The 24,450-nt window shown below is 46.1% G+C and overlaps 1 protein-coding gene and 1 long non-coding RNA gene across 5 annotated transcripts in view; one reads left to right on the top strand and one right to left on the bottom strand.

The window, feature by feature from the left end:
- Nucleotides 1-5,498, bottom strand: part of LOC142052995 (uncharacterized) — a 37,222-nt gene extending 31,724 nt beyond the window's left edge. The window contains exon 1 of the long non-coding RNA XR_012659051.1: nucleotides 5,400-5,498. This is a non-coding gene — a long non-coding RNA (uncharacterized LOC142052995). The remainder of the gene's footprint in view (nucleotides 1-5,399) is intronic.
- An 89-nt stretch (nucleotides 5,499-5,587) lies between these two features.
- The window catches only part of JARID2 (jumonji and AT-rich interaction domain containing 2), a 226,433-nt gene continuing 207,570 nt past the window's right edge, over nucleotides 5,588-24,450 (top strand). The window contains exon 1 of one of the 4 annotated variants that reach the window (XM_075083958.1): nucleotides 5,588-5,664. Coding sequence is in view for 1 of the 4 variants with exons in the window: in XM_075083957.1 (XP_074940058.1) it covers nucleotides 6,861-6,905 (45 nt within the window). In the remaining 3 variants the exon portion in view is untranslated. Of the gene's footprint in view, nucleotides 5,665-6,107; nucleotides 6,906-8,224; nucleotides 8,333-24,450 lie in introns of those variants that run through there. The other 3 variants (XM_075083957.1, XM_075083959.1, XM_075083960.1) reach the window with 3 other exon arrangements.

The raw sequence follows: 24,450 nt of genomic DNA on the forward strand, positions 1-24,450 counted from the left end.
ATTGTGAGGCCACTCTCCATAATCTTCAAGAAGTCGTAGAGAACGGGGGATGTCCCAGAGGACTGGAGGAAGGCAAATGTTACCCCTATCTACAAGAAAGGCTCGAGGGAGGATCCGGGTAACTATAGGCCCATCAGCCTTACTTCAATCCCTGGGAAAGTTATGGAACGAATCCTCCTGGGGGCCATCTCAAGTCAATTGAAGCACATGATTGGGAAAAGCCAACATGGCTTCACTAAGGGCAGATCGTGCTTGACAAACCTGGTGGCCTTCTACAACAAAGTGACTTGCCTGGTTGACACGGGGCAGGCACTGGACATTGTCTACCTGGAATTCTCCAAGGCCTTTGGTACGGTCCCTCATAGCCTCTGCCTGGAGAAATTAATGCGTTATGGCCTAGAGAAGTGGTCTGTGCAGTGGGTGGGGAACTGGCTGACGGGCCACACCCAAAGGGTGGTGGTAAATAGCTCTTTTTCAAACTGTCAACCTGTCACAAATGGGGTCCCCCAGGGATCGATATTGGGCCCAAAATTATTCAACATCTTTATAAGTGATCTGGATAACAGGACCAAGTGTAGCCTGATGAAGTTTGCATACGATACCACATTGAGTGGGGAAATAGACACTCCAGAAGGGAGAGCTGCTCTGCAGGAAGATCTGGATAGGCTGGAAGAGTGGGCCAACAAGAACCTTATGAATTTCAACAAGGACAAGTGTAAGGTCTTGCACCTGGGAAAACGTAATCCGGGAGTGCAGCACAGACTGGGATCCACCTGGCTGGAGAGCAGCTCTGTAGAAAGCGACCTGGGGGTCCTGGTGGACAGAAAGCTCAACATGAGCAAACAGTGTGCTGCTGCGGCCAAAAAGGCCAACAGGATGCTGGGTTGCATCAGAAAGGGCATCGCCAGCAGAGAGAAAGCAGTCATTATCCCACTCTACTCAGTGCTTGTCAGGCCACACCTGGAGTACTGTGTACAGTTCTGGTCCCCACTATACAAAAAAGATGTGGACAGGCTGGAAGGGGTCCAGAGAAGGTCTACCAAGATGATCAAAGGACTGGGAAGCCTGCCACACGAGGACAGGCTGGAAGAACTGGGTTTGTTCAGCCTTGAGAAAAGGTGACTTAGAAGGGATCTCATCACCAAGTACCAGTACTTAAGGGGGAGCTACAAAGAAGATGGAGACTCCCTTTTTACACGGACTCACATGGAGAGGACAAGGGGGAATGGACACAAGTTGCTCTTGGGGAGAATCCGATTGGACATGAGAGGGAAATTTTTCACAGTGAGGACAGTCAACCATTGGAATAATCTCCCCAGGGAAGTAGTTGACTCGGTCACATTGGACAATTTCAAGAGTTGGCTGGACAGGATGCTGGTCTAGATATTGTCTAGACTGTGCTCTTCCTAGTAAGGTTGAACTAGATGATCCTTGAGGTCCCTTCCAACCTGTGATTCTGTGATAAATGGTGTTGTAATTTGTGGCACAAAAGCCTACCAAGTAGGAATGTGTGGATTTTACAAACCCAAGGGTCTACTTTTAGAATCTCTTTACCTACTACATCAAGCATCTAGGAAGCCAATAAAACCTCTAAAAATGCAAATTCCCCATGCCTTACTGTATCTCCTAAGATCACTAGCCTGATTGTAGAGCTAGAAGCAAGTTCTGTATCCCGCAGCGCAAAGCTACCAACCCTCTCCCACCCTCACCCTTCTCAGTGCACAAAAAAGTTTTGCTTTTATCCACACAAGAGATCAGACGTCAGAATTTAAAGTTGTATCCCTTTCAGATGCAGAAAACCTGTTCAACACCAGACAACTTAATCTTCTCTTTTCTGAGACAGGCTTAATTCAGGTAAAAACGCCACAGTTGAGGAAAAGGCAACCAGAATTCATTTTTATGAACTGGTAAGCAGCCATCTGTCCACAAACAATCACGGCCTGCCCCCAAGACAAGGCTCCTTTATGGTTGAACTTGTCTGGCATCATGCCCTTTGTTTGCTGACTGGTGAATTATGGCTCACAAATTCACCCCATGTTCTTTCTGCCTTCCCAGTACTGCTTGTGCCTATTGTTTTATCTGTTTGGCCAAAGAGAAGAAACAAGGACGACAACAAAAAAAGGAAATGGTTGTGCTTTGGTTTACTGTAGATCCTAACTTTCCTTATGAACTAAATATTCTTTTTTATTTATTTGTTTTCACCAGCAACCATACCAGGACCTTCCCCATGAGCTTACTGAAGATCTTGCCCCAGAACTCTGAGGACATCACAAACCATTTTACACACGCATCTGCCTTCCAAGTTTTAGAGTGCCAAAAGCAGTAGTTCCTGGTTAGAAAACAGAAGTGCAGTCATACATAAGTCATCTATGATGAATGCTCTTTTCCTATAACCTCAAAGAGATTTTATCTGCGTTGAGATGTGAAGTAGGCAAGTATTATGAAAGGTCTAGTAGCTGGAGAGGTATGACCAAAGTTCCTTCTTAATGAAGCTTCCTCTCACTTTTCATTGGCATCGTGTACTAGAAGATTATCTTATGTGCTAGAAAGTGACCATATTTCACCTCTTGCTCAGAGATAACTGCACCTAGGATGATTAGTATACACGAGTCCAAAGGCACAATGCATACAATGTGTTATTCTCATGCAAAGAAATAATCTACAATATCATTACCCCCTCAAAAAAAAAAACCAACAAAAAAACCCAAACACCAACCCACCAAAGCTTTTTCAACAATAGTATCATACATCAGACCACTGAGCCTGATCTGGCCTTTGCGAGTTGTTGGGAAGGTTGACTCTGGACAGTGATAAAAAACTAACTGTAAAACACAGAAGTCCAGTTTTGGAGCTCCTTTATAAACCTGTACAGTTCCTTGTAAAATGATTACATACAAGGAAGAAATGAATGAGATGCAAACAAGGAAACTCTACCATGCTAACATTAGCTGCTTCTCAAACACTTTCAAGGCGCTATATAGTTCCAGTGGCCAGGATGAAACTCACTCTCAAATGAGGAAAGAATGTGATCAAATGTAATGGCAAACACTGACAGCAGCAGCAGTTAACCTGTTATACTAACTGCTATTGTATCAGCATTTAATTAATTTTGTAAACCAGTTTAGCTTTGGTATTTAAAAGGTCAGTCTCCAAAACGCACACGAGCTGAAACTGAAAGGCAAGATCCACCGTAGTTACATGATACTTAGGATGTACATAATACGATGCTCTGTAGAACAGAACACAAATGTAAATAGAGCCATGGATCTATGGAAAAGGTTTCTGCCACCCAGCCTCAAAAAGAAAATTCATTAGTTTGCACTGACAGTAAGCTCTTGTTCAACACATGGCACAAAAGCCAGTAGCAAACATAGCAACAGAGACTTAAGAACACTTGGGAAGTAATCTCCAACGTGGGGGGAGGGTGGGGGGGGAAATAGTTGGGTTTGCTACCTTATGTTATTTGAGAAAAGCCAGGTAGGTTTGCTACCAGAATTTTTTTTTCTCAATTGTTGACTTAGAAATACATGAATGACTGCCTTTGTCTTTTCTGGTTTTCAAAAATATCTCCTGGAGAGTCACAGGCTCATCATTATTACCCAAAGAAAACCTGAGACCAATGTGTTTTCTTTCAAGTATGTGCTAGACCTTCAAGCTATATAAACACCTTAGTAAAAATGAGGGCAGAAAGTTAAAGTCCTACATGAAATGCACATATTTCTAATTTAAAGGAACAAAAATTCCTTCTTCTCAGGCTTACGCTTAGAAATAATATATATTTTCCTACAAGAAGCCTAAAGAAAAGGCTTCAAAAGATTAACACGATCACTAGTAGTATTACTGTAAAAGCTTAATTCTGGATGAGGCCAAGCATCAGGTTTTTTCAGCTTTTTATTAAACAAGACTAGGAAAAAAAGACCTAAAATAATCAGTAGTAGGCCTGAAGGAGTGAAGGGAAAACTAGGATATTATGACGTAACTTGATTTTTTCCATTTAGTGTCTTAAACATGATCTGGATCCTATTTCTAAGGTAAGGGGAGAACACTATGCTCACTTATCTACCTAAGTGAGGAAGGATGGCCTCAAGGTTAAGACAAAAGACTAGGAACCAGTGATCCAGGTTCTGGTGAATCCTGGGTCTCTTGCTCTCCTGACTTTTGAGCACAGCCATTCAACAGCCTCACACAAAAGTTTTTGCCCCTATGGAGCAAACGTAATACTCTCCAGAAGGGATGTGAAACTGCCTCTGGAAGACAGCAAAATGTCCCGCCAGAGTTACACGAATGTAGGCATTAACATAGAGGTTATGTCACCTCATAGTTTGTGGTGAGTTGTACAGAAAGGCACACGCAGCCACTGAGTACAGTGATACCTCAGCCAGGGAGATCATCAATTACTCCCTTTCCTCCCTGTCCCTGGAGATGTAATCCACCGTTAAAGAAGTGTTGTGTTTTCTCTGAAGATGCACCTTCCACTTCGCACCCAGTTTCCTGCTTTTTTTTTTTTTTTTACTGGGGGGGGGGCGGGGGGGGAAGGAACAAAACGAGTATTTGAACTTCAGGGTTTCACTTTGAGATCACGTTTCCAAGTCCCATGAGCGCCCAGCTAGTTCACCAGGACAGCCCGCTGGGGGTAGGGCAGGACGGCACTGCCACAGCCCGGGGGGCGAGAGCCCAGCCCGGAACGCAGCTCCCCGCGGCGCTCCAGCCTCTCGGGGAGGACGCCCGCTGCTCCCGGGAAGCTGCTGGACTCTCCGCGGCGTGCCCTAACTCCAGCAGAGCCGGGGATTTAAAAACCATACACACACACCCCCACCCCCCCACCCCCCAAAAAAAAGTGTTATTCTCCGGCGCGCCGGACCACCGGCCTTGGCCCCGCCGGCCGGGGTCCAGGGTCCCGCGGGGGAACCCAGCACGGCGGCGGGGGCGTTTGGGAGGGAGGAGGCGCGACCTCAGGATACCTTTGCGACACCGATCGAGCCTAGCAGAGCCCGGCCCGGCAGCGTGTCCTGAGCTGACACCGCCCGCCCGGCAGGCAGAGCGGGCGGCCCTGCGGCCGAGCCCGCCGCCGGCCGCCTCCTCAGCGGCGCGGCCCACAGACACGCAGTTTCGTGTCGCCGCTTTCCCAAGCCAAGCCAGACACATTAATCCCGGCGCTCCCCCGGCAGCCTCCCGCGGCGCCGGCCTGCCTCCCCACTCCCTGTCAGCGATTCCCAATAAACTTCCTCCTCCTCCTCCGCCCTGCCTTGCCATCCCCTCCCCCGGGCGGCGGCGGCGTCCACCTCCGCACCGGCAGCCCGCAATGCCCAACCGCCCCTCACACAGCGCCACCGCACCGCACCCCCCGCACCCCCCCACCCGGGGCGCTCGGTGGTAGGGGCGGAAGGGGACATACATACACACGACAAGAAGAAGGGGGAAACCAACGGAGAGAGGCGGGGGGTGGGGGGAGCAAAGGACGAGCGTCGCGAAGGGGGTTCCTCACGTAGCAGCCAATCGGCGGCGGGCACGGGCGGGCGCGCTCAGCACGCCGGGAGCTGTAGTTCCCCGCTGTCGCCATTTTGTGGCGAGGGAACTACAACTTTCCGGCGAGCGAGGACGATTCTTGGGCCCTGCGGGGGGCCCCGCCGGCGAGGCCAGGTGCCGCCAGGGCGGCGGGCCCCGGTGCGTGCCCGATCCCGGGGGAGGCGCGGCGGGCGCAGGGCCTGAGCGGAAGGGAGAGCCCCTTTGGCAGACGGGAGGAGAGAGGCTGCTGCGGGGCGGGGAGGGGAGGGAGGGGGGCAGGGCAGGGCGACCGAGCGTGCTGCGCGGTGAGGGACCGTCGCCAAACTCCCCGCTTCGGGTTGTGGCGCAGGGGCAGCGGCGAGCTCGACTACCGGGTGGCCGCGCTAAAATGCCCCCTCAAAAAAAGAGGTGGGAGGAGGGGTGCGGAGGGAAGTGTGTGACTCTTGACCCGCATCAAGTGTTTAGCGAGGCCTGTTGCATGCCTGTTGCAGCGCGGGGGGGGGGGGGAGGGGGGGCGTGCGTTGCGGCTCCGGGACAGGTTGGGAGTTCAAGCCGGACCCTAAGAGGTGTATGTATGTATGTGTGTGTGTGTGTGTGTATGTGCGTGCGTGCGTGTCTGCCCGTGTGTGTGTGTATATATATATATACACACACACGCGCGCGCACACACACACGCAGACATATACATTAAAAAAAAAAAAAAAAAAAAGCGCCAGGTCCATTTAAAGTTGCTGCCGGAGAGCTGTTCTCATTGGTTAGGGGGGAGCTGGAGGAGCGGAGACACACACACGGTGCGTGCAGCCCTCGCCGCCGCCGCCGGAGCCGGAGCCGCCGGAGCCGCCGCCGCCGCCGCTGCTGGAGTTGTCTCCGCCGCTTTTCCCCGCCGCAGCGGCACAAACGTGACTTCCCAACGCTTTGATTATTTATCTTCTTCCTTTCGGCCCCTTTTCCTTCTCCAAGATGTAACTACAGCTCTTGACACTAAGGACCTGCAGATCGCTTAGGTGGCTTGAGAAAGAGAAAAGGGGATATCAAGGGCGTCGTTGTTTTTTTTTTTTTGTTTTTTTTTTTTTTTCATTTAGGGGGAAAATTTTCCATTATAATGTTTCACTAAAGTGAATTTTGTTTTTTTGTTTCCTCTGCATTCGTCTTTTTTTTTTTTTTTTCCCCCGTCCCCCATTTCTCGGATTTATTGCTAGGAGAATCACATTGTGAGGAAAGAAAGTCGGATTACAAGATACCACTACAAACAACCCCCTCCCCCCAGGATTTTTTCGGTATTTTTTTTTTAAATTGTCGCGGCTTTAATTCATGAAGCAATTGTCCCCTTTTGCAATCAGAATTTGGATACCAGAATGAGCAAAGAAAGACCCAAGAGGAATATAATTCAAAAGAAATACGTAAGTGGTCGTAACACATATCATTTGACTCCCAGTTTTAGGAAATGGCAGTGAATGTCAAGTTTATAGCTAATCCTGCAGCTGTAAGGGTTTCGAACCAAATGTAATACTGAATTTTATTTTTCTGTGGTGTGGTGGGGGAGTTTCAGAGGCCCCTTTTAACGGGGAAGCCTTCTATCCAGTTCGCTTATAAAACCAGATTTGCCTTGCGATTCCTCCAGTGAATAAATGTATTGACCTCAAATGACACAATCATAATCTAGTTTTAGATGAAAGGCGGGGAGCTCGGGGGTCTGCCGCGGTAATGTCACGAAACTGCATTTTTCAAGCGGTTTTATTAATACTGCGCTTTTGCATGCGAAGGGGGGGGTGGCGGTGTTTGGGGTTTTTTGGGTTTGGGTTTTTGGTTTTGTTTGGTTTTTTTTGTTTTGTTTTTTTTTTTTTTTTAATGATGTGCGTGTGTATGTCCCCGCCTGGTGAAGCGGCGGCGGTGGTTGTTGAAAGCCCTTTAAGTTGAAACCGAGTGTCTGGTTATGGCGAGCTCGTTTCTCGCACCACCACATCCCATCTCTCCCCTACGTGCTCCTTCGCTTCCTTGCCTGGCGGTGGGATCCGAACCCGGCCGGGAATCCTCGCCTTCACGGGCAACGCCGTGCTCGGGCTTGACTTTAATCATGGGGGAAACGGCTCGGTTTTAAAAGAATTCGTGATGATTGCTCGAAAATTTGGGCTAATCCAGCGCAGCCCGGGCTGTGTTTCTGCCTCTCTTTATGCCACCGCTTCGCCAATCCCTGGTAATTGTCTAATCCTTTAAACGTATAAATGTGGATGGATAGTTGGATTTTTGTTCGTGCTCCAGTTACGTTTTGATTGGCGTAGGGGAGTTTTTCTTTACGTTTGGAAAAACCGAGGCGATTAGCCAAATATGCAGTCGGGCGAATAATTTTTATCTGCACGTTTACATTTTTTTTTTTTGGGGGGGGCGGGGGTGATACATAAACCCTCTTTTCTGGGGTGTGTTTGATGGGAGGCTTTAAAAGTTGTAGTTTATATCGCGCCTGTCGACTGTGACGATTTTTTTTTTTCTCAGCGTGTGGGGGGGGTGTGTGTTTCTTGGCAGGGAGGGTGACCTTCGGGACACTTTCCCTCGCTATTCTATAGATTTGGTAAAAACTGCAGTTGACTCCAGCTGACTGCCGCTATCGATTGCCCGCCCCGCTGAAACGCAGCCCGGGGAGGGGGAAGGGGGGCTGCGCGTTATTTTGGAGCTGGGCCCCCCCCTTCCCCCTCTGAAATTTCCGAATTAAAATACATCCGCATTGCAGAGGAGCGGGGAGCCCGGGGCCGGCGAGTTTAAAGTATTGCATCGAAACGGGAACGGCGGGTGGAAAGTCTGGCGAAACACGCGAGGCGTCCACGTTTCCCAGGCAGGCAGACAAAAGCGGGGCGGGGGGAGGGAGGAAACCACCGCGGTGTTAATTATTAAGGGGGGGGGGGAGGAAAGGGGGAGTGGGGGTGTGTGCGGAGAGGGGGGGGCGGAGATCGCCCCACACCGCTGTTCCCGGAGGGGACACACACACACACACACACACAATGCGGCGCCGCCCCCGCACTGCCGAGCTGGGGGGGTGTGGGGGGGGAGGCGGCTCCCGCCGGCCCCACGTCCCGGGGGAGCTGGGGGGACGGGGGTAGGCGGGACGGGGGCGAGCGCGGCGGGGCGGACCGCGGGCTCCCCGCTCGCAACTTCGCAGCGGCGCCTCTTTTTTTAACACCCCCCTGCCTTTTCTCTGCCCCCCCGCTTTCCCCCGTTTTCATTTTCGGCGGGGGGTGGGGGGGCGCTGGCGGGGCGCGCTGGCAGCGGACGGCGGCGGCAGCAGCAGCAGCAACAGGTTGCCGGGGCTGTGACGGGAGCCCGCGGGCCGCCGGCCACGCCGCCGCCCGGCCAGGTTCGCCCTGCTCCCGTGACGTCACAAAGGGAAGGGCCTACGCGCCGTGGAATCTTCGTCGCGTCGGCTCCCCCCCCTCGCCCCCGCCGGCCCGCCTCGACTCTGACGTCACGCCGGGGGCGGGGGGAGGCCCTGGGGGCAGCGGCCCTGCGGGGGAGGGGGCGGCCCGGCCCGGCCTGGCCTCCCCGGGGCCAGGTGAGCAGGTGCGGGGCCGCCCCACCCTGCCCGCCCCGGCCCGGCCCTGCTGGTTTCGGGTTGGGAAGGTTGGGAACCAGCGCCCCGCGTAACGTGGAAGGCCGGTCACGTCTGCCCGAGGGGACGCGGCGCGGCGATACGCGTGGCACGTTTCCTCCTGCCCGTGACCTTCGGGCGCTGCGGCAGCCCGGCGCAGCACGCCGGGCCGCCGCCGCCGCCGCCTCTTCCTCCTCCTCCTCTTTGCCGGTGCCCAGCCGGGCCTTTTGTTGTCCGCCTGCGCGGCTGCAGGTGTGACCGCCCGCTCCCGGGTCGGGGCCGCTCGTCCCACGTGGGGGGGGGGCCGTTAAACACACACACCACCTCATCCCCGTCGTCAGACTCGGTCCCACCGGTGACACCCCGCGGCGGGCCCCCGGCCCGGGCACCCAGCTTCCCCCGCCGCAGGTGACCCGGGAGCGGGTGGCGGTGCGAGCTGGCAGCGGCTGGAGCCAGGCCTCATCTCAGCGGCCTGTGGGGCGGCGGGGCCGGCCTCCCTTGGCCCGTTACCGGAACAATGAGTCCGCCGAGCCTCGGGCCCTGCTGCCCGGCCCCGCGGGGACCCCGGTGCTCGGACCCGTGAGGTGATGACCCCACCGTGGGAAGCGAGGCGGCCGGCCGAGTAACACACCCCCCCCCCTTCGCCGCACAGGCACCGAGTGCTGCTTCGGGGGCTCCGCTCCTGCTCATACCGCTGCCGGTTTGCCGTACCGGGAGCCGAGCCTGCTCAGGCTGCTGCTGCTGCTGCTTTTCGGCATTTGCGAAATGAATTCTGAAAACAAAAAGGTGGTGAGAACAATGGAGTAAAGCCTGCGCTTTGCAGACCACTGTCGCAGGGCTCGGCTCCCCACTTTGTAAGGGGTCGCAATTAAAAGTTCTCTTAAACTTTGAGAGCGTTATCTTTTGCGACTGATAATCCAGGAATGAGGAAATCCGTGTATGTATGTCTTTTTGTTCTGTGCTTTAAAAATGCTATAGCTTAATTTTTAAAAGAACTATGGCTGACTCATACAATTCTTTCTTCTCACTTTACCCTCCTCCTCCTCAAACATCTTTACATATCAAATATTGCCTCTTGGCTCAAGCCTCGGAAAACTGACAGCTTTGTAAAGCATCAGCCGAGAAGCCAGACTGCGTTCAGTATGCGCTTGGAATTAATAGTTCTTAAATGAAAAGCTTTGAAGTCTTAAGCATAATTTCACAGGTGTGTTTTTTCTGCCCATTTTTGTGATGCCGAATAGCAAATCTTCTGTTCTTGCTGGCTTAGGTCTCGGAGTATCAGACCTGGATTACTGTCTTTAAATACCTACTCAGTTCTGCCACCGTAGCAGATGGCAAAATATAATTAAGGAGTAATGTCACTGTTGTCACCTCGTGTGATTTGTTTCCTTGTCCTTGCAGAGGTAAAAGTGCTGTAGTCTGCCATGAGGTGACACGCTTCACCTACGGACGGCCTGGTAAGCCCCTCAGAGGAGGGCTGGCAAGGCCTGTCCAGGATTAGCGTGCTGCAGACGTCCGAGGAGAGCTCCTGCGAGCGCTGCAGCCTTTGAAACAATGCTGTCTACTTGGGGGCACGCTTCAGGTGGGCTCAGGGAGTTCTGGGGGGACAGTGACCACGCAGCACCACCTCCTCCTGAGCAAGGGATGTTTGTGCGGAGGGGCCTGGCCCTGGGTTCCCCGGGGCTTCAGCCCGACCCTCCTGCCCTGCTTTGTTTTATGCAGGAGTTTCCTCATTTCCCTCCCTCACCCCCACAACTGACAGCATGTTTAAGTTTGACCGCTTCCTGCAAGAAATAACGCCAATACACCGGTGGCAGCAGAGGTAGTATTCAGTCTATGTTGCATCTTATTTCAAATAACCTTCCGGAGCTTTCTTGTGCTGGGTCTTTTTCAGGCTTGCAGTAACAATTTCAGCAGCACAGCATGCTCAACTCTTTTTTTTTTTTTTCCTCCCTTTTTTTTTAATGTATAAGTTCAGCTGATGGTGTAAGGATGCTAGCCACACTTGAGAGCTGAGTTTGGGCTCCTCTTAACCTTTTGCTGGTCTGTTGAGACTAGAATGTTTTGTTGTAAGTGGCTATAGGATGGCGTGAAACTAGGAATTAAAGTCCTTTTTCTTTAAAGAATATTTACTTTTTTGCTATCAACAAATGCTTTGCTCTGGGATACTAATGGTTTCCTACTTACTCCGATGGACTGTGAGCCAGAATTCTGTGTAAGATGCAGTCCAGAGCAAATTATAATGAATCAAGGCCCCTGTGAAGAGTTTCTCATGTTCATTAAGTGCTTTCACCTTATGAGGCCTACTAAGCCAGTATTAAAAATATATTACCCCTTCCTTTTCTGTAGATGTAAAATAACAGCTAATGTTATACATATGCTAAAGTGTGGTATAAACATCAGCTGATTCTGTAAGGCAGTTGCATTCCCTCCATTTTATTGTTTGATGAAACAGAAAGAAGCCTAAATTACTTGCCTGAAGCTACGTACTGTAACGGTGGCAGAGATGGAACTAATCTGTATTTCTGTAGCCCCGTCCAATACTCTGTCCCGTAGCTCACAGGCTCTCGCTACGAGGCACAGCATCTGCTAAACAGGGACTGCTTTATGCGGTTCAAACTTTCTTCAAGGTCTTCCCCCTCCCCATCTTGGCCTGGACTGTTAGATTAACAGTCTATTAAAATAATTAATATTTTTAACACAATAATAAAATAAAAGATGCATTTCAGTAGGGATACTTTTTTTTTTTTTGAGTGATGATCATACCCTGCAGCTGATAGAGACCAGTTGATACTGTGATGACTCAGCTGTGGGAGTATTACATAAAGTAGGTCAATTTTTAAATCTCATAGTCTGAAGCTAAAGAGACTCCAGGTTTAAAAATCTATATTTTGTTTATATGCTTTACTGATATTTCCTGCTTTGAACATAACTGAAAGTTCTTGAGGAGGCGGGAAATGGTTTTTTTGGCGTTGGTTCCGGGGGTTTTTGGCCATTTTTATTGTAGAGTGACTGAATTCAATCAACTTGAACTTGGAGAGGAAAGGGAAACACCAGCTGCTTTCATTTCTAAAGTTTCCAGTTTGCAGCACTCAAGCGAAAGGGAGGCTTAAAGGTAATTTTAAAGTAGGGAAAGGAAAAGCAGAGACACGTTTATTATTTTTTATTACAAGCACCCAGCTTTTGTGTGATTTAGCAGATGTGGAATTTGCAGAGGAATACATGCATTGCTGCAAAATCCAAATTTGCATTTAAAACATTCTGGGTTTTTCCCCCTAGTCCTCTGCCCGTCTTTCTTCCCAGCTATAAATGTAAACCAAGTGTAAATGATGCATTGTTTGCCTTAGTGGGCAGACAGTCTGAAAACAATAGTGCTGATCGATTTGACTGCCTCTGTGTAAGATTAACGGGACATTAACTTTCAAGTATAATAATGCAAATTTCAGAGTTTCCAAACCTGAGCTGCCCTTAAATGTTTCCTGATGCTGATGGCCCTAAATGTCCCTGTGCTACAGGCCAAAACTTCAGCTGACAGTTTTTGTGCTCCAGCTCTACACCTTCAATACAAAGCCCCTTAACCTGTTGTTCCCACTTCAGAGAAAAGGGTACGACATACTTGGAGTTTAATGTCCAAGTAAATGATGAGGTATGGTACACATATACTTTTTATATTTACTACCGTTTTTTATTTAAAGCGTTTTTAAGTGGTAGGAAGCCACCAGGAAGCTTAAAAGCTGCAAATCGCTTGTAAAATTCGGGTCTAGTATGTGAGGAGTGCTTGGCGCTGAAATTCAGATACAGGAAATAATATGCTTGCCAAAATGTATTTGGTGTTCTCTTAGATCTTTGATGGGTTGTTTTGCTGGCTCATTACTACTGGGAATATTGGATGTGATCCTTCTTGGTTTTTAACGGGCAGGTTTTATTTGGGAACTCTTGGTTTTCATTTGTAGGGGTGAGTTTATTTCAGTCTGTCACAAAAAAACGTTTTCTCAAGGAATCAGTAGGTAGAAGGTTTAAAGCCATTTGCCATTTCACCTCGCTCAGGTTTCACACTTTCCCTCGTGTAATGACATCCTGTTCTGATGTTGTTCCTTCGGTAATCCGGCAGAGGCCTGGTATTTCCAGTGGCAGGCTGTGGGAAAGGAATAAACCCTTTAATTATAGCAGCAAGGGCTTGTTTGAAAATATGCTAGGTCTCTTCCCCTCCACCTGTGCTTTCTTTTTGTCTGTCGCTTCCTTGTGCAGATGAAGGGTCTGAAGCTGTAAAATGCTGCTCTTTGACTTGCTGTGCAAGTGTGGCCACGATCGGCGGCAAGGCTGAGCGGTGTCCGAGATCATCGCCATGCTCAGCGCCGTGTCTCAAGGCTCTCCGCTAGAGATCACGGCTCCCCGGTCTGCAAGCAGACAGATGGTGTGAGTGTACCCCATCTGCTCCCGCGCAAAGTTTATCGGCTTAATTTATGCTGCTGCAGAAAGCTGTTCGGAGTGACCAGCTTGGCTGAGCATGGAAGCAAGGCAAAAACGCTCAGGTGGAAATCATCGTTCTACCGCTTCGCGTAGGGAAGAGTGGCATCCGAAACTGCTTCAGCATCTCTGCAGCAGATGTCTCATCCCGGACTGACGCATCATAAACCATATCCCATATTTTTATCTGGGGGAACAAAACCTGCTTTAATCAGGCACAGAAATGGGGTTGTGTGATTAAATAAAAATGCATTGAAAACAAAATGAGAAACCTATACTAAGGTCCCCGTACATTTTCTGCATCTAGGTCAGGCCTGTGGAGCAAGGGTCGTTCCTGGTCAGGTTCGGTTTAGTGCCTGTAGGATTGCTACAGCTGCACTCAGACATTTTGACATTGCTAAAATCTGTTTAGCAAAAATGTGGTGATGCCCCCAGAAGAGTTTATAATTGCATCACTTGAAGGGCGTAACTTAACCCTTTCTAACTGTCTCTCTTCTGTAATGTGTAATCTGCTCGGTCTATCCTACTTGTGCTCTGTGGTCTTTTCTGCCAGGTTCTTCCCTTGATTTGCTCTGCAAAAAGGCAGCTTTGGATCTGTGGCTGTTACTATATTGCTTTTACTTCCTAAAGGCTGGAAGAAATGCAGATAGTAAGAATCAAGTTGAGAAACTCTGGCCTGCTGCCGTCCTCCGGGAGGGCTTGTGGTATTCGCGTCCCTGCGCTCTGCTTTCAGTTCTTTGAGCTTGCCTTGCAGGTCTGACATCTTTTGGATGACGTGATCGTTGCAGGAGATTAGCATGTTTTGGCACATGCATGCTATGATGACTGGCTAACGATATTTATAAAGTTCAAAAATAAACCATGGGAGCTCATTCTGACATAATCTACTAATCTTAGTTTTGCACTTTGATACTGTGTTGTCTGAGCCAAGTTAGGATAACTGTATATTACGAGCAATTCCTTTTTAGCTTTGCTTGCAGATTAGTGTTGAAGCAATGCATGCTTTTAAATAAAGAACGAAGGGAATGAATTTGGGGAAATTATTGGCTCTTTCAGCTATATGCATATGGAAATCAGCCATGTGCCTATTTTTAAAACAGATTTATGTGAGTGGGTAGAGATGCATGTTCCCCAATGTTTCTGGACAATGTTGTGTACTGGCATTTTGACTTGGTGTTTTTTTTCCTTCGCTGCCCACAAGAACAGGACAGTCTTCTCTGCCCTTTCCCACATTGGTATGTTAGAGGAAGGACGGTCTTTTTGACGATTGTGCTTTATTTTCTTCTGGATAAAAAAATCTTGCTACTGCAGTGGGTAAACTTTAGTCTTGTGCTAGGCATCGTGCTAGTCACGCTGCGTTTTGGGGAATCTGACTGAGACAGTAAGCTTTTGAGGCTCCTCAGTGGCAGGAATTCAGTTGCCCCTGGGCCCTGACAACTCAATTTAAACAGCTAATAATAATTTTCTGGCTACGTTTGGAAATGACCTGCATTTTTAAGAAATACAGAGAGGAACTTGAAGATGTAAAGCATGCGAGTCAAGCGAATTGCAATGTACAAATATTTTTTGAGGTCGCTGCTAATAAAGTGGACCGAAACCATGAGTCTTGGACAAGAGTCTGTCCAGTGTCTCACTCTTTGAGATGCTCACATTATTTTTATTCATTGTTGTATTTAGCATATCATTTTCTATGCTGTTCAAAAGCTGGGAATCTTTATGCCCAAAAAGTACATAGTTTAGAAATTGCATTTAGAGTTTGAAGTTGCTGCAGGCTACCACCATATGCTTATAGTTTTTTTCTTTTTATAAGGTGCCTGTTAGGCAGACTAAGAGTGATTTAGAGAAGGGAGGATATGTTTCCTTCTTTCTCGGCTTTTTTATTTCATGGATATTACTTTCAGCCAGTTTGTCCCACAGAGTTCTTTTTGGTACATCAAAGTTGTAAGCCAAATCTCTCAGCTGCAGTGTGCATGCTAAAAGCCCCACAATACAAATTTCCAGCCCTGCACGTATGCCAGATCAATTAACTCCTTAACTCAACTCGGGCTGAAAAAAAATAGAACTGCTTCTGGTTTGGTTTCAGCCCTACAAAACCTGGTCCAGACTTTTGAGTTTATAAAACTCAAAAGCCAAGTGAAAAGAAGGTTTTCTGTTAATGTTTGTAAAGTTGACTGATCACTAAGCTGGTGTTGTATGTGGTTCCTTTTTGGGTAATGTTCCAAATGACCGGCCTTAATGTGAGTGTTTTTCATAGAAGGATGACACAGATGGACACCCGAGATGTGGTTTTCTGATTGATAGTCACTCTCCCCCCCGAAGCATAGTGATGATGAAAATTCTCATGGACTATTGCCATCATGCAGACTGGCTTTCTGAGACTGGGGAGTGTCCTTTTCAGTTTTGGATATAAAGTAGAAGTTAATGTGATGGACTAGTATTTCCTCTAATCATTTATTAAAAGCTGTATTACACCCAAGTAAGATTGTAAGAAGAAGGTAGTCTTTCTGCTACTGAGGCCTTTATCTTAAGTTTGAAAAGCTTTTACCAATGTTAATTTTTTTTTCTTCTGGTTATTCAACATGTAATGGGGACACAGTAATACCACTTTGTAAAACAAAGAGGCTTCGTGTTACTTAAAAGCTGGAGTTACCACATGTTACAGTAACTGTAGCTTGTGAATTATTTATAACTTGGAAGAAATAATGGTTGTCCTAATGGCAAATAATTTTGAAGCTGGCTTTTTCATTTTTCAAGTCTGTCTGTGATGCATTGAATAATAAAAACTACAAAACCAAGAAGTAGCCGTTGAGAGAAACTGGTCCTGTCCTACTGTCGCCTTCTTCCTATCTGAGGCAGAAATGTCCTGTGTGTAGCTTTTGTGTTTTGCCTAGAGTAACAACAGTGTGAATATGGAGACCAGTGTTTTTATGATCGCTTTAAGCCTGCACTGTGCTGAAAGAGGCGGTTTAGCCTTCCTTTGGTTGCCTGTTCCTCCTCTCTCCTGCAGGCCAACATGTGTACCAGGTGATAGCTCCCACTGCAGATTGGGGACTTTCCAGGTTAAAACTGAACTGGCAAAATATGTTTGATTTTCAGTATGGATTCATTTAATATTGCAGTGTGTGATGCAGCTGTAAAAATACTTGGTCTGGGGAAGGTGTTGCAGAGACACAAATGAAGTGGCAAGGGAGGGGGTTTGATTGCTTCTGTTAGCAATAGTGTGAGCTTAAATGGGCTGTGAAATTATGACTAAACAGGAGTCAAGATAGATGTTTTATTTGCTAGCAAACAAAATTAGCTGTACTTGTCTGTTCTAAGGATTGTTTGGGCATGGATTTTGCTGTACTGTCCTACTGTTGGAAGCATGGTGAATATTATGTAAGGTTGAAACGAATTTAGGCCACATAGATTATAATGAAGCTGAAGATGTTTGTGCCTGTGGTCATGGCAGCGTCATAATAATTTCCAAACTGCTAGAATATGTTAGAAGAGGGTTAAAAATGTACTACTGGTGTTACGTGTTATGCTTGCTTAGATAGGATTTGAACAATTTTAAACTTAAAGAATAGAAGAAAAAAGGGGAAGAAAATAAAATTAAGATAGCTGTGCTACTGGAAGCTGGGTTCCACTGCTAAGTGTGATAGAAGAACAAGTACTCTTTTTAATTCAACACCCACATGCACCCACCCCAAAAAACAAGAGCTTCACTGTGGAAGTGAAGCTACTGTACTGTTCTCTACTGAAGGAAGTTCCTCCATAAATTTCCCATGTCTTTATTTGGTTTATCTTGTACTACTGAAGAACAAGTTCAGATAGCTTCTCTTGTTAAAACCACTTGTGTCTATTGAATGTGCAAGTGAACTGAAGTGCTGATGCATTTTTGCCCCAGGTTTCCAAGTAGTGTGAGAAGGCCAAACCGTGTCAAATCAAGAAGCCACAAAAAACTCAAGGTTTGCTTTGATTATAGGGACATCAGGATGTGGCATCACATGCCTTTTTCTCAGCATTGAAGCCAGCACTGGTGACCCTGCTGATCCTTCCTTCATGGTAGAGTTCACAGCGCACTTTGGCCATGTCAGTACAACTACAGAGCTGCATACGAAATAGCATCACTGAAATTACCTGGCTTAGAAAGTAGTTATGCCAGTGCTCTTATCTTCTTTCTTCCCCCACCCCCTCATCTTTAAATGGTCTGGTTTGAGTACAAGCCTGCAAAGACTTTCTAGTGGCACAGTTAAGGGAATGGTGGGGCACAAGGACCTCTTCAGCTTTGCTGCGGATTAAAAAGAGATGTGGAAATGCACCCTCAGTTTCGATCCAGCAAAGCACTGTAGCACGTGCCTGTCTCAAATACATGAATACTCTTACTGACGTCAATTGAAGTACTTGGAGCTTGTGAGTGAAGCACATGCCGAAGTGCTTTTCAGGGCTCGAGATTTTGCCATTCCTATGTAAGAGTGTGTGCAAGTATTTGCAGGCAGGAATGTTAGTTTTCTGAGAGGGTGATAGCCATTTAATGGTTTTAATGGCTTTACTAGATGTAGTCCTGCCTGTTTTCTTTTCTGAACTGTTTCTTTTTCTTTTTGCTTTTCCAGTGTCTTCTCTTAATGTTTTATTTAAATGCAATAACTGTTCTTTTTCCTTCCTTACCCTTCTCTTCATTATAGAGTGCATAGTACTGGCATTTTTTATGGTATGCTCTCCCCCAACCCCCCGCACCCTGTCTTCTAGTCCCCTGCTTTTCTCTTTCTCTCATTTCTGTGTATTTCTCCGCTTGGGCACCTCAATTCACATTGTCTCTCTGAGGAAATTAGCTCTTATGAAGCTGCTGGCATATCTTTGCAAGAAAGCAAAACGAGCTCGTCACAATATTTTTTTCTTTTCCTCAAGGCCAAGGAGGGAGATGAGGAAAAGTTCCTGCGGTTCATTTTGGGGACAGCTCCATAGGAAATATGTTGGAAAGAGAGGGATTGCACCATTGCTACTTGTCTCTCAAGCCTGCATGCAGAATTTGAGTATTGGTAATAGAAGATACTGGCTGCATACTTACATTATGCAAGGCTCAGCAAACCATTAATGTGCAAATTTTCCTGTGGAGGAAAAGCAGAACGTGGCCCTGCTCATCCCTTTTTACAGTCCTTTTATGAACTTTAGGGAAATTGAATCCTGCTGATGTGATCATTCAGGAAAAGCTAATTACATAATTCCTGTATATTAAAGGCTTTTATTTATAAAACGTTAATATTCATGCTCTTTCAGTCAAGAGCAGCATCATGTGACATGACTGACCAGTCGTAAAAACCAGTGCACAGCTTCCATTATTGAAAGGATCTTTGCAGTCTCCATTTGAGTGTGACCTTCCAGAGTAACTAAAAGTGGTCAGGTTTTTTCCAGGCTGGGTGGCAAACCAGTTACAGCGATTTCTGGGCCCTGTTGCTTTGGAGAGCAGGAATACAATTTTCAGCATAAATATGTTAAGAAAAGTATGGTCTCTTAACATCTTCTGGGTAATATAATTACTTTATATCATACTTGGTATTTCATTATAATACTACTTCAGCTGGCTCCTGTGAAAGCTCGTGGTGTGTCATGCAGAAGAAGGAAATGCATTTATGATGTAGGTAATCGTGTTTTTTCCCCTCACAAGCATCTTTTCTTATATTCTTGTTAATTCCTCTTCCTTTTGTGGTGTTGTTTTATGCCCATTACTCTTTCAGTCAAGGATGCAGTGAAGTTAATTCCCTGTGGGCATTCTGAAAATCACTGGTTCGCTAATTTGGATGGAGGAGAGCGAAGGGATAAACTATTATTTCCTTCTTTTTTTCCCCACCAACTTTTCTCAGATCCTGCCAGGGATGAGTCTGTTGTTTTCTCCCTTTAGAGACAGCCCATCTGTTAGGGTATTATAACCCCATGTCTACTCATGCCTGATGACTGTTGAGGCCGTTCCTGCTAGGCTCTGCCTCCTGGACCAAACGGGACCAGGAGCGGCGTTCCTGCATGCGTTCCTCTCTGTACATGTCCTGCTTTCCCCTCCGGAATAGCGTTGAGTGGACCACAAGGATTCCCTGGCAAAGTGGTCAGCAGCTTTTTAGCTTTTTGGAAGATTTTGTGTGGATATGCCTTTGCTTCTTTTTTTTCTTTCTATCCTTTCCGTGTCCCTGTTCACCTTGCATAACCACGAGTAGGTATGTGTTACCGACTGAGGGACTGCCTGGTTATCAGCTCTGCAGAATTCATCTCCTTCACATGAGCTCTTTTCAGAGGTGCTTCAGAGCATTGTCATTTTATTGCCTGCACGCTACAAGCCTGACTGCAGCCACTTCTGCAGTTTTGTCAGGGAAGCGTGAGTGTGTTCAGCTCTGGAGAGCAAACCTGCCCTCCGGCACAGTTTGTGAAACCAAGATTAGTAAAAGTGACAAAAATGGCCTGGATATGTATCCATGGTTGGCGTTCTGCTTGTGTGGAGGGTGGCTTGCCCTGAGTTCCTGGTTAGGTCATACCGCTGTCCCTGTCTTTAGTCATCTCGGCAATGCTTTTGCTCCTTTTACTTCCGTGTGCTCCCTCCCTTAGTCGTAGTGTTGTGGTCATGCCTTCAGAAGATCAGCTACACTTTGGGCATGACTGCTTAGGAGGGAAGTGCTTCTTCATGTTTTACAATGGAAGAATATACATGTGCACATTTGACTGTTGTCTTTGGAAGAAGACTTTGAAGATATCTGTCCAGGCATGCTTTTGAAGGTGTTCTGAAATTTGCTCTCAAGTATCCTCTGTATAGATGGTTTATCACCATTATTCTGTTCCCATGGAGCAGTAATTGCATCTGAGCTGAAAGGTTATCCTTTTTCCTTAAAAGGCTTCATACTTTTGCACCGCTTCTTCATGTGTTCCATGCTGTCCAAATGTCCAGGTATTTTTTCCCCACCAGAGGAGACCCTGTATTTTAATCAGGAACCCATGTGTTACAAAGCTGAAGCAACATAGTATATAGCACTTCAGCTTTGAAAAGGCATTCTTCTTGTGGAAGAATGTCATTGAGATATTTTCAGTTGGTTTCCAAATTCACAATCCACTAGACTTTCTCAGTGATTAGATCACCTTCTTCAATAAAAGCAAGGATCTGCAGTAGATCTGAGGGAGTTAATACATGGTTTAATTTCAACACATATGAATAATGTTAAGCCCATGCATAAACTAGTCTAGTTAAGGGAAAGAACAAAATAATAGGTGATCTCTTGAGGCAGCCATTTGAAACAATAAGTAATATCCTATAAATTTTTAAGCACATAAGAAAGAAGATTGAATAGCTGGCATTATTTGAGACAAAAGACTGTAAGAGCAATTCTAAGGCTGGCTGACCGACCTACTGTTCAGCTTGGAAACTAGGACAACATCTAGTAAGGGAAATCGCAGTTATAGAGGACTGGTTATCAGGGCTGTTAATCCTCTCATAGATAAGAGAATATAAAACTGTCAAAACCGTGGTTTTAAACCTGCATCTCCCAGGTTGCTTTCATTTGCATGGCTTTTATTTTTTTTTTAAAATTGGTTTGGTTGTTCGTGCAGGAAGTCCCTAGAGAGAAACAAAGAATAGTTCCGCAATGACATGACTTTTAGGTTCCCGAAGGTACAAGTATCAGCTCTCAGGGTCGCCCGTAACAAAACTGTAGCTGTTTTTCTTGCATTCACGTATTTCATACTTGGTTCATGCCACAGCATGAGAAAGTTCTCTGGAGCAAAGTGTAATGCTGTACAACCTCATCTAATGATATTTTCCAGTGCCTGGCTTGTCTAATGCCTATCTAAGTAAGCTTTCTCACCTCTTCTGTGTTGGTGAGGTCAGTAATCTCACTGTTCTTTCCGTAGAAGATTCATGTATTTGGCTCTTCCTGGACTAGGTTGAAGAGCTGCTTTATTGTCACTTCTGAAAAGTACCTCTGCCCACGTTTTCTCAGCACTGCGAGTCTTCTTGTTATTTTCAGTTTAACTTTCTGGTGTGGAGGACCAGCGCAAGTATTACTAGGGCTTAATAAACGACCTACCTTGGGATGACTATTACTGTTGTGATAACAATGATACAAGGTTGGTTGCTCATTGATTTATGCTTTTTGGCCATTTTCCAGGATGAAACTGTAACTTCATTACACAAGAGTTTCAGAACAGTACAGAGTTGTCTATTTATTTCCTTCAACTGTTATTGAGCTGACAGCTTGCCTTTGGAGGGTCATATATTCAGAAGCTGCCAATTGGATCTTACTTCATTTTAGCCAAATGTGGCAGAGCCTGAAGTTCATTTTCTCCCTGATACCCCCCCAACTTTTTCTTCCCCTTAAGTTTTTTTGCCTTCTGCAATCTCTCCCTTCCTTCCCCTTCCCTTCCCCTCAGTTCCTCCTGCTGAAAATAAAAAAGGCCTGGGAACAGAAGCAATGCCACAAATAAAAGGAATTACCTTTTTTGTTGTTGCTGCCTGTAATTTTGGTTTCTGCTAATAAGACTTCAGTTTCTCTGGCTAGATCAGCTCTACATTGTGGAGAAACACATTGGTTTAAAAAATGGTAAACGGAAGATATTTTTCATTTTGCTATTTCTGGTAACCACACCCCTACCTCAAAGTTAGCTGCTTATTTCCAAATTGCTCCCTGTGACTTTGTTTTCCTCCTCCTGCTTCGTCAGCGCTCTCCACTGCTCTTTTGGTACCTTTACCTTGGAAGTCACCATTTGGAAGCCTGTTTGAAGCCATCATCAGGAAGTCTATGTACTTAGTTGAGTAATCCTCTAGAAGGAGAAACAGAGGAAGACAAACGACGCACAATATCTGCCTATGTGCTCCTTGAAATCAGAAAGTATGTTTCTGTTGTGGTGCCCAGAGTTGTGAGGACAGGTTTAAAATTTTTTCGTGTCAGTGGGATAGCACCTTGAATTCTTCTAAGTGTTTTACACAACTTAGCTGCTTTTTTGCATGTCTTCGTGCATTCCTGGAAAAATACATGTTTTTGTGGTTCAGTCTTAAGCATTCTTAATAACTAAGTGAGATGTGCTGAATAGTCTATTTTATAAAGTAGACAACTTTATTTGGATTTCTCCAGCCTCTCTTTTAAATATGATGTTAAATACAACGGAAAAATAGAATTTCAGTTCTGAACCAATGTATTCTGTCTCTGAAAACTTTTTTTTCAATTAATTTCTTTCAAATCACTTTCCCCAAGTCATTCCCGACTTTTTTCAGTGCATACTTATGTACTTGTAAAGTGGAAAAATAATCAATACCTGACTAAACATTACTATTTAATTCGTTAAGCTGCTTGCTTTAGTCCCAAAAGAAACTCTTAACAGTGGTATTAGATGAAAGTATGCAAACGTCCATTTCCTGGAGTCTGTCTCAAATTCATTTCACTTGAGTCTGTCTCAAATTCCTTCTGATCTCAAGATGGATAATTTTGATAGTTATTTTAAATTTTAGCTGTTTATACATTCATTTTATAGAAGTTTGTAATATGTTTTATAACTTCAATGTGGATTATTTCTTAATTTTGCCTTGTTTCCTACTTATTCTGTAATTACCTGATTCACTGTGGTTGTGTGTAAATGAAACCATGAAATCTGTTGCCAATTAGCAATCAATGTGGTATCCATATTTTTAAATGTTATAAATTGCCTATTAGAGCTGATTTTTCAGGGCATCTCTATCTCCGTTCTTAATGTAATGCAGAATATTTTACAATAATGCCTAGGTTAACAATGATAGTCTTGCTGTATTGTGCAAAAAAGGCTTCTGTGCAGACCCAGCTGGGTTTCAGGCTTAATTCATTGCTCTATGGTGGGATCACCACAGCTGCTGTGGGGCCTTTACAAATGCAAAAAAGCTGTCAGTGTTTGTTTCATCAGATGCATAAGTGATGAGGCCAAGTTGAGGAATCCATTCCAGCGCGCGGTGTGCATGCTGGAGGCATTATTGTTTACAGAATTAGTGTCTTAATGCTTTAAAATACATGGTGCGTGTTTTGCCTTAGAGCAAAATATTTTAGGAGTAAGGTGGTTTAAGGATCCTCTTCAATTTAGTCCCCCCTTCCAACAGCATTTGCCCTGACTCATGTAAATGTGTGCGTCTGAATTACTGCACTGTACCTGCCTCGGTCACAAATAATTCAGTTCTCCTCCTGTCTTGTGCATCATTTTTCCTAGTACTTTGATTACTGTAAGCAGTTACAATTAAATAATTGCACAGCTTTAATCCAGGTCCCCCCCCCAACTGTCAACTGGAGGAGTTGCTGCTAACAGTCTCCTATGGTCACCAGAAGTCAGCGCACTTCTTTTGGCTGTCAAGGCTTGAAGGAGGCTCCTTCCAGCCAATTAAGGAGTAACATGATTGGTTTCAGAGGGTGCTGCTTAAGAATGCAAAGCATGCCCCCGTGGTGGGGCTGAGCACACAGTTCCTCTACCAATTCTCCTTGGCTTGAGGCTCCAGGAATGTAACTTTTGCTTACATGACGCCAGAGTGGCTTTTGGGGGGTTGAGGCAGGGGGTTCAGGTCTTAAATTGTTTTTCTCTGGGAGCGTTCATGTGATCTTCCAGTCTCTGTTGCAGTCTGCTGGCTGTGCGCGTGAGGTTTCATTAGGGCATGCCACCCTTTGCCGTATCATGTAACTCCACCGATAATAGGCATTGCAGGAATTTTAACTAATGCGCTGTTTAAGCCGTTGTCGCTATGATTTTATTAAATGTGCTTGCAGCGTGGAATTTTGCTAATGCTGTAGAATGATCTGTTATGCAAATTGAATGTAAGAATGGGCTAGTGGGGATTTGTTGTCTGTATATTGAGGACCTGTCTTTTGCATTTGGAAATGAGAGGAGCTAAATGGCGTAGGCTGCTGCTGAAATGTTCAGGCAGCTTTTGCTTTACT

This window comes from Phalacrocorax aristotelis, chromosome 2, assembly GCF_949628215.1.
Source record: "Phalacrocorax aristotelis chromosome 2, bGulAri2.1, whole genome shotgun sequence".
Taxonomy (NCBI): domain Eukaryota; kingdom Metazoa; phylum Chordata; class Aves; order Suliformes; family Phalacrocoracidae; genus Phalacrocorax; species Phalacrocorax aristotelis.